This window comes from Dipodomys merriami, unplaced genomic scaffold (genome assembly GCF_024711535.1).
Source record: "Dipodomys merriami isolate MVZ:Mamm:240054 unplaced genomic scaffold, mDipMer1.0.p SCAF_403, whole genome shotgun sequence".
In the NCBI taxonomy this organism is placed as follows: Eukaryota; Metazoa; Chordata; class Mammalia; order Rodentia; family Heteromyidae; genus Dipodomys; species Dipodomys merriami.
In genome coordinates, this window is record NW_027205638.1 from 407,457 (window position 1) to 419,650 (window position 12,194).

Genomic DNA, 12,194 nt, shown 5'->3' on the forward strand with positions numbered 1-12,194 from the left:
TGCCTCCATTTCGGTTTTTTTAGGCCAGGCTCAAGTGGCTCACACTGTAATACTAGCTACTCAAAAGGCTTGATATCTGATGTTGAGGTTCAAAGCCAGCCAGAGCAGGGCTTTTATCTCCAATTAGCAACCTACTGTGATTTAAAGTGGTAGACCACTTGCCCTGAGGAATAGGAGTTCTGGTGGGTACAGCAACCAGGCCCTGAGTTCAAACTCCACAAACAACAACAACAAAAAAACTGAAAACTCTCATGAACTTTCTTGCCTGACCTGAGCTGACTTTGAAACGTGATCCTTAGATCTGAGGCTCCTGAATAGCTAGGATTACAGGTGTATGTGAGCCACTGGCACCCAGCTTTTAAATTCTGAGATAATGGATGTTCCTAAAATTGCCAGAACTTTTTGCCTTGAATGGAGCCTGCAAGATGCAGAACAGGGTCAAAGCTGGGTGTAGAGTGGCTCTGCCCAATGGAAAGGGCAGAACTGATCATCTTTGCAAGCTGAGTGGCTTAGACAACAGTTGTTAACTCTCCCCTGGGGTCCACATCGGTCAGACCTTGGGGCCTTCCAGAGCAGCTCTGTAAGGCACAGGTGGGATGTTGTATATAGAGTTATTCAGTCAACTAATCCAGTAAACAGGATCAGCAGGACCTAGCTGGATTTATGGATTGCCAGAGGGCCTTTCACTGAAGGAGATGTGCCTGCTTGTGGCTCTTCTGCTCACCACTGGCCAAGCTTGAACTCAGTATCTGAACACTGTTCCTGGGCTCTTTGGCTCCAGACTGCTACTCTACCACTAGAGCCATAGCTCCATTTCTGGTTTTCTGGTGGTTAATTGAAGATAAGAGTCTTATGGACTTTCCTGCCCAGGTTGTCTTTGAATTGTAATCTTCAGTTCTCAGCTTGCTGGGTAGCTAGGATCACAGGTATGAGGTACCAGCTCCCAGCCATTTTTTTTTTGAGCCCAAGTTTTTCTGTTTGTAGAATAGTGATGTTCTGAGTACATTTGCAGTATTGTTATTTTGTGTTTCTGTGTGTCTGTGTCTGTGTCTAATGGTCCTGGGGCTTGAACTCCGGGCCTGAGTACTCTCCCTAAGCTGTTTTTTTGTTTGTTTGTTTTTGTTTTGTTTTGTTTTTTTGCCCAAGGTTAATGCTCTACCACTTGAGTCTAAGCTCCATTGCTGGCCTTTTGGTAATTAGTCGAGTAGCTAAGAAACAGGCCTAAGCCACCAATGAGAAAGGTACATTTTACCAAAACAAATATGCTTACATCCAAAACAAGAATACACATGTCATGTCAGGTACCCATGGCTCATGTCTGTAATCGTATCCTGTGTGAGCCCTGTGACAGGCTCTACCTTTTAACAGCAGTCATTTTTCCTCACTTACTTACTGTCTCCAGAATTCTTTCATTAGCTGGGCACCAGTTGCTCATGCCTGTAATCCTCACTACTCAGGAGGCTGATATCTGAGGATCACTGTTCAAAGCCAGCCTGGGCAGGAAAGTCCCTGTGAGACTCTTAGTTCCAATGAACCACTGTAAAACTGGAAGTGGAGCTTTTTGGCTCAAGTGGTAGAGTGCTAGCCTTGAGAACAAAAACTCATGGATAGCACCCAGATCAAGATTTTAAACCCCAGGACCAGAAAAAAAAATTCCTGCATTGTGAAGAAGTGACAGTACATACCACTAATCAATACTTAGAGGATTGAGTGTGATTAAGATTCCTTCCTAAGCCAGGGACCAGTGGCTTACGTCTATAATCCTAGCTACTCAGGCAGCTGAGATCTGATAATCAAGGTTTAAAGCCAGCCTGGGCAGTAAAGTCTGTTGTGAGGCCCTTATCTCCAATTAACCACCTTTTGAAAAGCCAGAAATGGAGGTGTCACTCAAGTGGTAGATCACTAGCCTTAAACAAAAGATCAAGGAGGGGGCCCAGACCTTGACTTCAAGCCCCAGAATTGGCACACATGCACATTTTTTTCCTATGATCTCTGTTCTCTTGGCCTCTGCATGCAGGCCATGAAGCATGGCTGGTGTAGATTCAGAACCACTGCTGCCTTGGTGGGTGCCAATGATGCCCATTGAGCAATGCCCTCTGACCCTTTTACCATTTCCATGGCTCTGCTCCTCAGCCCTCAACACCTGTGGCTTTCTTTAGAGGAGAAAGCAAAATAGAGGGATGACCAAATGGATTAGGGCAGCAGGAGGAGATTGTTCACTGCAACTCAAGGCTCTCCAAGTTCAGGTTTGCACAGAACCCCATATCACCCCGTTATACTTTGCTTCTGCTGCTGATCCCCTGGAACATCATACACCTTACATATAATCATTTCATGGACTCCCTAGAAACCTTGAGGAAGCATCACTCCTTCATTGCTGTCTATTCTTCTTCTCTGTCCACATACTGACTTCCCTGAGTATATCCCTCTTCCCCAGCATTCCTTCAGTCTCCATGGAAGTGCATTGAAGGGACATAGGCATGTAAATGAGAGTCACTGTCTGACAGATCTATTGTGTGTGTGTGTGTGTGTGTGTGTGTGTGTGTGTGTGTGTGTGTGTGTGTGTGTGTGTAGGCATGTAAATGAGAGTCACTGTCTGACAGATCTATTGTGTGTGTGTGTGTGTGTGTGTGTGTGTGTGTGTGTGTGTGTGATTCCTAGGGTTTGAATTCAAATCTGGGTGATGCCCCTGAGTTTTTTGGCTCAAAACTCGTGCTCTGCCGGGTGCTGGTGGCTCACGCCTGTAATCCTAGCTACTCAGGAGGCTGAGATCTGAGGATCACTGTTCAAAGCCAGCCTGGGCAGGAAAGATTGTGAGACTCCTATCTCCAATAAACCACCAGAAAACCGGAAATGGCGCTGTAGCTCAAGTGGTAGAGTGCTCGCCTTGAACTGACGAGCTGAAGGACAGCGCCCAGGCCCAGAGTTCAAGCCCCACGACCGACAAAACAAAACAAAACAAAACAAAACAAAAAACAAAAAAAAACTCGTGCTCTACCACTTGAGCCACAGCTCCATATCCAGGTTTTTGGTAGTCGATTGTAGATAAGATTCCACTTGCTTTCCTTCCCAGGCTGTCTTTGAACCATAATCCTTAGATCTCAGCCTCCTGATTCAGCTAGGTTTACATGCATGAGCCACCGGTGCCTGTCCCTAAGCCTTTTTAATTTACCTTCAAGGTCACTGAAAGCCCAAGAGTTCTTCAGACAATCTGACAACTCTCCAGGAATCATAACTGTCCTTGATTCTCTGCCCTCATGAGGGCGCTCTGAGTATTTGGATACAAGGAAATGTGCCATTTGACAATTATCATTGAAACAGTATAACACAAAAAATATGTGTTGTGTACATTTTCCCTCTATAAATTTAGGTGAAAAATACTGAGTTACAATATTCGTGTTCTCCATGGTGTTTAAATATGTAAATGAATGTTAGAATGCAAATGCTCAGTGGAGTCCTAGGATATCTTTGCATTAGTAGAATAATAGATCATACATCTCTAAGTGTATTTGAGTAATAGCTAGTTTTAGTGAAGATGTGACTTTTTCATTATTCAATTATTTTTGTAGGAACATCAGTTTTTATTAATTCTGTATGTACATTAACGGAGAAATGAATTGCTTTTGTACTATCTGTTAGGGTATATTAGACTTTGCAAGAGAACCATGCAAACATCCAGGTACAAAGAACAAAGAAAGTATTATTGACAGCAGTGGAACTGGCAAGACCCCTTCTCACAAGTGAAGAATGAGAAGAAGTGCAGGCTATTGTTTGCGGTGACCTATATAACTCGGGGCTAGGAGGTGGAGACCCCAGTGTGGACATGTGGACCAAGGGATCCATCATGGTGGACTAGGATTTATGGCTGCTTGCCCAAATAGTAGATAAGGGGCTCTGCAGCTGCCCAGACCTTAAGGTCACTCTAGGGAGTTCTTGCTGCCCTATATCGTAGTAGCTACCCCAGAAGAGTGCCATCTCAAGATAAAGGGGGCTTGGAGGGAGGCTGATTATTAACTGCCTAGTGTTGACCAGGAAGGGAGCATGCCAAGCTGTGGAAAGGGGAAGGAGCATGCTTAGCTATGGGAAAGAAGCTTATTGGACTAACAGTATCTAGCAACTAAGGACTGTGGATTTGTCTTTAGTGGAGAGTTTGATGCTTTACTTGAGACATAAAAGATTCGTCTCCCGTAAGAAGGCCTTTCCTCCCATGTATAATGTTTCGAGCAGGAAAATTTCAGTAAAATTACACTGGTTCTTTCCTGACTACCTCATTTGCCTTCTCTCCCAGCCATGCTTCCTGCATCTTCTGTTCATTGTCAACAGCAAGAAAGAATGAAACACTCTCTGGTGAGTTGCATTTTATTTCTCATTTTGTATTACATTCCATCTTATGAACTTAAAGGTGTCCAAGATTTAAAAACAGAAAAACAGATCCAGCTTCAGGAACATGTTCATAAATCACATAAAGATGGCTATTAGGTTTAGCATATTATAAAATCTGACATTCTGTCTATGTTAAGTGCAGATTTGCTTCACCTTGTTTCTAGTTTTTCTTATGTGAGAAAAAGTATTCACACTGTTATGTGATTCAGTAACCTAGAGGAGGTGATATCTAATGGAAGATGAAGGTTCCCTAGCAACTTGTCAGAGATCCCATCCTCATAAGTAACATTGAACTATCTTAATGAAGTCTTTGGTCACACACACCTTTGAATGTTTTAGAGGACTGAGTAAGTAAGCAATATGTACTTAAATTACTCTTCATACCTTATTGGACTGCTTCATGGTCATTTTCTTACTTGAAACTTAGGCTATAGGCGATGATACGGTCTATGATTTTTCTAGAAATCCCTCTATTTTTTCTAAGGTGTCCTCACAAGATTCCCCCCTCCCCCTACTATTTTGTTTCAATCTTTGTTTTCTGCTCTCTAGCTTTGCTTATTTGTATTTTTCTTTATGTATCTATTTTTCTTTCTGTATTTTTTTTCTCGCAGCCTGTCTTTCCTCCATCTGTCTCTCACTTTTTACTTTTCTTTGAATGCTGTGTCTGGGAACTAGTTTTTCTTACAAATTTTCCTTTGCTGCATTGGCTCTTAGAATTGACATTTTTCTTATGGTTTGATTTTTCCGTATTCCCTTTGAAGACAGGTCTTGCTATGCAGTCTAGCTTGCTCTTGAAATTTTATGTAGCCTAGGCTGGCTGGTAATCCCAAATTCAGAGAGTATAGGTATATTCCATCCTTTTTGGCTACATTAACCATTACATACGGCCACATTGTTTTATGGTTATGCCTTCCATCCATCTACAGCATTTTGTACCTTCCATAAATGAAGCTGTAAAAATCATTAAATACACAGCTCCTACCAGTCTTTGGAACCATTATAGTTACTGGGTCTGTGAGTTTGTTGATCCATGGAAGAGCAGTAAGGGAAATCATAGCATGGCTGATACTTGATGCCTGGTGTATTTTATTTAGCTTATTGTATTCAAGATTTATCCCTGCTGTAAAATGTATTAAAGTTTTCTTCCTGTTAAACACATTTATCTATTCTTTCCAGGCTTCTGTCTTTTGGTTATTGTGATTAGTTGTTGTGTAGTGATTCTCCAAATATTTGTTCTAGTCCCTGCTTTCACTTCCATTGGTATAAATCTAGAAATAGAAGTGCTAGACCATATTCCTATGTAATTCTATATTTAGTTCTTTTAGAAGTCTCCACACCATCGTTGATTATTTTACATTCCTGCCAGAAATGCATCAAAATTCACTTTATTTTCATATCTTTCCCAACAGTTGTTAGACTTTGGAAACATATTTGTTTTTGTTTAAAAGTGTGTATGAAGAAGTAGATATTTCATTTTGATTTGAATTTTTCTAATAACTATTGACATTGAACTTTTTTATATTTAATGAGCTACCTGTATACTTTTTAGAAAAGTCTCTTCAGTTTTTTTCCATTTTTAAATTAGATTTTCTGTGGGGGGGGGGGAGGGAAGGGGGTGGGTGTGGTTAATTATAGGATTTTGTTTTATGTGAACTCTGGTCCTGAGTGCTGTCCCTCAGCTCTTCAGCTCAAGGCTAGTACTTGAGCCACAGCACCACCTCCGGCCTTTTCTGCTTATATGGTGCTCAGGAATCAAACCCAGGGCCTCAGGCATGCAAGGCAAGCACTCTACCACTGAGCCACCTTCCCAGCCCCATTTTTTTATGTTTTTAATTCACTGTGGTTAGTAATCTATTTAGAGAAAAACTAATACCATGCTTTCTCTTCCTTGTTGATCACGCTTTCTGATATACAATGTTTTAATTATATGCACTAAATTTGATTTTGTTTAGTATTAAACACTTTTGGTGTCCTATCAAATGAGTCACTGGCAAGTCTAATGTCATCAAACTTTCCTCCCTTCCTGTCTTCTTTTCCTTTCCCTTCCCTTCTTTTTCCCTTTTTTTCCACCACTGTCTTGTCAGCTCTTCTTTTCTCTGCCCCTTTTTTCTCCTCTCCCCACCCCATTCATTTTCATTTCTCTTTATGTCTGAGGACTTACTGTGTTGCCACAATTAGTGTCAAAGCCCCAACCATGCTTTCTTGTGCTAGTACTAGATCTTGAACTCAGTCAGTCAGCTTCCTCAATCGCTGTTGACACGCTCATTTAAACCATGCCTCCAATCTGTTTTTAGCAACTTAATTTGAGTTGTCCACCAAGGCTGCTTCCAGACCTCAACCTCCTTAGTAACTAGGATACATTCTTGTTCCTGAAACACTTGTTTTTGTTTTTCTTACCAGCATATACTGTTATTGGCTTATGTGGAATTAATATTCAACCTCAACTCCAAAATTTCAAATGAATTTGAGTTATCTACCATGCTGGCTTCCAGACCTCAGCCTCCTTGAGTAGCTAGTGTCTGATAACAGTCTTGAGCTAGAGCACTTGTTTTGATTTGCTTTTTTCTTACCTGAACATTTAATACTAACAGTTAATTTGATACTAAAACAAGATTATTGTTACTGGTTTATATAGAATTAATATTCAAACTCAATTCCAATATTTCACGTTTCAAATTAAGTCTTGTATTTTATTTCTAATAGTTTTAACTATTCTAACTGCTATATTTTCTTCACTAAGCAAACAGTTTAGGCTAGCACAACTACATGGAAGGATTGTTTTATAATTAATTTAATTTATTGTTATAGAGATACAGAGAGATTACAATTACATGAGTCAGGTAATGAGTATATTTTCTTTCACAGAGTGTCTTCCTTACCTTACTCTCTCACAATTCCTCCCTCCCTTCTCTAATCATGAGTTGTATAGTTTATTTTTATTAGTGTCTAATGAATTCCACTGCTGTACTTTTTCCCTGTTTCCCTGGAGTTCTGACTTTCCCCCATCCTCCAGAAAATATACCTGTGAATAGATCATACATAGTTAAAAGCATTTGTTTTTAGTGCAAAGGCGAAGTAACAAAGTGACTGCTTTTCATAGCCTATAAAACATAGTGATAATGTACATTTCTCCCATATTCATGCTAATTTCCCTGTGTTTATTTCACTCATAGATTTTTAGAAATATATTACTTAACTGTAATGTGTTTATAACCTAGCTTTATATCTCATTTTTTCCTAGGAAGTTTGTCTTGAGAATTACTCTCATTGTTTTAGTCTTCGTAAAATTAACACTGCAGTACTTTATAAACAGCATTTAGTTTGAAATAATGGCAGTGATATGTATGTTCCTGCTGATGTTTTGTCCTGATGTTTATAAATTAGAGGAGTATTACTTTTCCAATAGTAATGGAAGATTAAAAAATTACAATTCTGTGGCCTTTTTTGCACAGTTCCTTGATCTCAGGCATTCATTCTCTCTAAGCTTCTTTCCCTGAAGTCTAGCACTCACTGCTTGAGCCACAGCACCACATTCAGCTTTTTTTGTTCATGTGGTACTGAGGAATCAAAACCATTACTTCATGCATGCTAAGCAAGCAGTCTTTATAAGCCATGTTCCCAGCCCTAAATTTATTGCCTTTTTATTTTCTTTTGGTAGAATTAATTCGTTGGTCTCAGGCCTTCATATTTATCAAGCAAGTAAAGTATTAATTGATACATATGCCTAGTGCAAATACTTTGTGTATAATACACTTGTGCATTTGTATATTGAATCTTAATAAATTAGTTTTTCTTCCATGAATTGTTTCAGAAAGATTACCTAAAATCTAACATATGTTCTACAGATTTCCTTTTTAATGACCTTGTCCTATGTGTACATGCATGTTGGCATCTTATTCTTTTGAAGCAGGATAATTTTTTGTAACAGTCTTAAAATGCAGATGTGTTATTAATGAATTATCTTTCCATTTAAATATTTCCAATCTACATTTTCTGAAGAGTTCCGCTACCCAATGGATTATCTATTGAAGATTATTTTCTTTCAACACTTGACACATATATTTCCTTTTTTGTGTGCTAGTCAGCATTCACCACTAGTATTGTCACGCATGGCTGGATTGGTAGGATGATCGTTGACTATTCTTCCTTTGTAATGGGGTTCAAAATGGGAATCAAAAGACTTTCCTTTTAGCCTCTGCAAAACAAAATAGTACTATATTTCATTCCAACTTTTAAAATTTCCTTCTGTAGGTTTTAGGTAGCATCACTTTTTATCCTTTTTATTCTCTGTTGTGCTGTGGTCATATTTCACAATTTTTTTGGTCATTTTTTAATGTTCCATAAGCCTTTTGCCCTTTGCCTCCATCCTTCAATAAAAGACTGATAAAATGCAATTGTAGTCAAGGAACATTTTATTCCTCTGCCACCTAAATTTCTTATTGTAGGAGGTATGCAGTGTTCACAAAAGTTCATGTAGCACGTCTTACAGAGGAAGGAAGTATCAGGGTATCTATGACCACATTTCAATCATTAGAATTTCTTCAGGCTGGGGAAGCATCAGCTGCTGCATGGGGAGGAGGCTGCGGCCACTGCTCCATGGGCCCCTGGCCCCTCTGTGCCTGTGTCTGGGAAAGCCAGTGTAAGATGAAGATAGTCTTTCCCCAGCCACCTGGATAATCAAGAGTTTGGGACAGATCCTTCGATAGTGAGGAGCCAGGAGAAAAGCACAGAGTATGGTGTTAAATGGATTAATAAGGAATAATGTTCTCTTATATTCTGTTATGTAATGACAGCCCATATCATGGAGGTGTATTTTTTTAACAATTCATTTTCCTACAGACTACCCAACAAACCACCTGAGGTTGCATTTACAACAAGAATTTAGCATCCAAATATTAACAATATTGACAGTATTTGTCTTGATATTCTAAGGTCACAGTGGTCTCCTGCTTTAACTATTTCTAAAGTTTGTTTATCCATTTATTTACTGCTATGTGATCCAATCCTAGAGATTGCATGGACAATAAAACAGACAGAGACAAATACAACAGAGTATCTTGGAAATAGAATTAAAAGTATGTCATGTGATGATACCTAAAAGTCAGAATAACCTGCATTATAGCTGGAATGAACTTGAAACTACTGTTCCTTTTTTGATTTCTTATCTGGCTGCTCCCCTATTAGATGTCATCTTTTCTTTTAAATTTTATTTTTCACTTGGCTCCCTCCCTCCATTCATTTAGATTCTCATCTGAGTAGACTTAAACTGTAGTTACAAGAAAGCAGTTGCCCAAGACTCAAAAATTTTTTTAAAGTTCAGCATTTGTATTATACAGCCAGTATGTTCACTTTTTTTTTTTTTTTTTGGTCGGTCATGGGGCTTGAACTCTGGGCCTGAGCGCTGTCCCTCAGCTCTCCAGCTTAAGGCTAGAGCTCTACCACTTGCGCTACAGCACTACTTCCTATATTCACTCTTTTTTATCTTTTTTTGTGTGCTTTTCTTTTTTTATTGTGAAAATACTGTACAGAGGGGTTACAATTACATGGGCAAGATAATGAATACATTTCTTATCAAGCATTGTAGCCTCCTCCTTTGTTTCCCCTTCCCATCCCTTCCCATCTGCCCCCCAACCCCCACCCAACCTATATTCACTCTTAACCTGATTATGAAACCAAACCATTCCTCACTACTCTAACATGATGAAGAAGCCACATGAGGGGGCGGGAGCTGGATTCTCAGTTGTCACATCAAAGGAAACAACATTCTAGCAGCATCCATTCTTGTTGAAGCCTTCCACTGTTAGAGATTTGAGGTTACATGTACTTTATGCTCCTAACTGATGTGGCTGGAGAATTGATATTGAATTTATAGTATCAGCAGAACAGAAAATATGGTGTATTTTATACAGGTCAAAAAAGATGTGAGCTGTTCTTCTCCAGAGAGTGGAAATTAGAAGTCAAACACCCTTTGTATTTCAAAATAGGGTGTCAAACATTTTGTAATTTTCATTTAAATTCTTAGGAGGCTTGGCGCTATTAGTTAAACGGTCTTCCAATACACTGCTTAATATAGCACTGAATAAATGATGCAAGTTGTTACTAGATAAGTGATGGATAGCTCTGCTAGTAATTGATTTATTTTTCTTCAATAAAGTTTCATAAACCAGTTAGCTGCCTGAATTAATCAGTATGGGGAATATATTTTGTAAATGGAAAGCTGTTTTTATTATTTTCCATGTACATTCCCTAACTAAACCTCTTTATCATGTGCATTTGAAGCTGGGGGGTGGGGGGGGGAGGGAAAAAGGAAGTAATAGTAGGTTACAGTTTACAAAATAAAGTACTGTTGTGGGAGTCGTAATGAGGCTGTGTTGACTATAACCATGAGATATTGGGCATCCGTGGGTTTGTTCAGCCATTTACATTAATGAGCATTAAATGCAGCAGATATCATTTCAGGTGACTTAACATGAATAAATAAAAGTCAATGCTACTATAAAAAATTTTAATAACAAAAACAGTTAACAAAAATACTTTTATGTGCTAAGTCAAATCTTAAAATGTCCAAATCAGTCATTAGCTACTTTCTTGAGTACTGTTAACTCTCTTTTACATTCACATGAACACTGCTTTTCATAGGTTGATGAATATGGTATATATTCGATATAATATCCTGAATGTGTTGTGCTTGCTTATGTGAGAGCACTTTTTTTTTTTTTTTTTTTTGGTCCGGTCATGGGGCCTGAACTCTGGGCCTGGGTGCTGTCCCTCAGCTCTTCAGCTCAAGGCTAGCACTCTACCACTTGAGCCACAGCGCCACATCCGGCTTTTTTCTTTTTGCTTATGTGGTGCTGAGGAATCAAACCCAGGGCCTCGAGCATGCAAGGCAAGCGCTCTACCACTGAGCCACCTTCCCAGCCCATGTGAGAGCACTTTTTAAGTGAGGCAGAATATGAAAATGCAAGAAAAGCTTCCTGTTTACTTCATTGTCACCCTGATACATAGGAAATTTTATCAAAGTAAGCTAAACATACTCTTTTACTACCTAGACTTAATGTGGGCATGCCAGATTATTATCTCCTTAGAAATGTGTGGTGATGTATTAGGGAAACTATTTTTTTTTATTTTTTTATTTTTTTTATTTTTTTATTTTTTTATTTTTTTTAATATGATTTTATTTTATTTGAGAACATACTGTACAGAGGGGCTACAATTACATGGGCAGGATAATGCATACATTTCTTACCAAGCATTGCAGCCTCCTCCTTTGGGAAACTATTTTTTTTTATTTTTGTTGTCTGTGGGGTTTGAACTCTGGGCATGGGTGCTGTCCCTGAGCTCTTCAGCTCAAGACTAGCACGCTACCACTTAAGCCACAGAGCCACTTCTGGCTTTTTCTGCTTATGTGGTGCTGAGGAATCAAACCCAGAGTCTCATACATGCTAGGCAAGCACTCTAATACTGAGCCACCTTCCCAGCAGGAAACCTTGTATTTTAATTACCAAGTTAATACAGTGGCAAACATTTCTACTTTGATCATTCTTTCTCCCACTGTATAGATAACACAGCAAGCTCCAAACATTTTTATATAAGATAAAATGCATACCTGTAGACGAAAGAAATTCCAGCCTTCGTGGTCTCATGACTCAGGGCTAATTACTTGACAGAAATGTGTCCTTACAGAAGCTAGTGTCATTTGATGATGTGGCTGTGGACTTCAGCTGGGAGGAGTGGCAGTACCTGGACGTTGCTCAGAGGACCCTGTATAGAGATGTAATGCTGGAGATCTACTGTAACATTGTGTCCTTGGG

The 12,194-nt window shown here is 39.2% G+C and overlaps 1 protein-coding gene across 1 annotated transcript in view; it reads left to right on the forward strand.

Annotated features, from left to right (window-relative positions):
* Positions 1-12,194, forward strand: part of LOC138806655 (zinc finger protein 585A-like) — a 166,546-nt gene that overhangs the window by 14,835 nt on the left and 139,517 nt on the right. Inside the window, exons 3-4 of the mRNA XM_069992076.1 lie at positions 4,289-4,347; positions 12,067-12,193. Of these exons, the coding sequence (XP_069848177.1) occupies positions 4,289-4,347; positions 12,067-12,193 (186 nt within the window). The remainder of the gene's footprint in view (positions 1-4,288; positions 4,348-12,066; position 12,194) is intronic.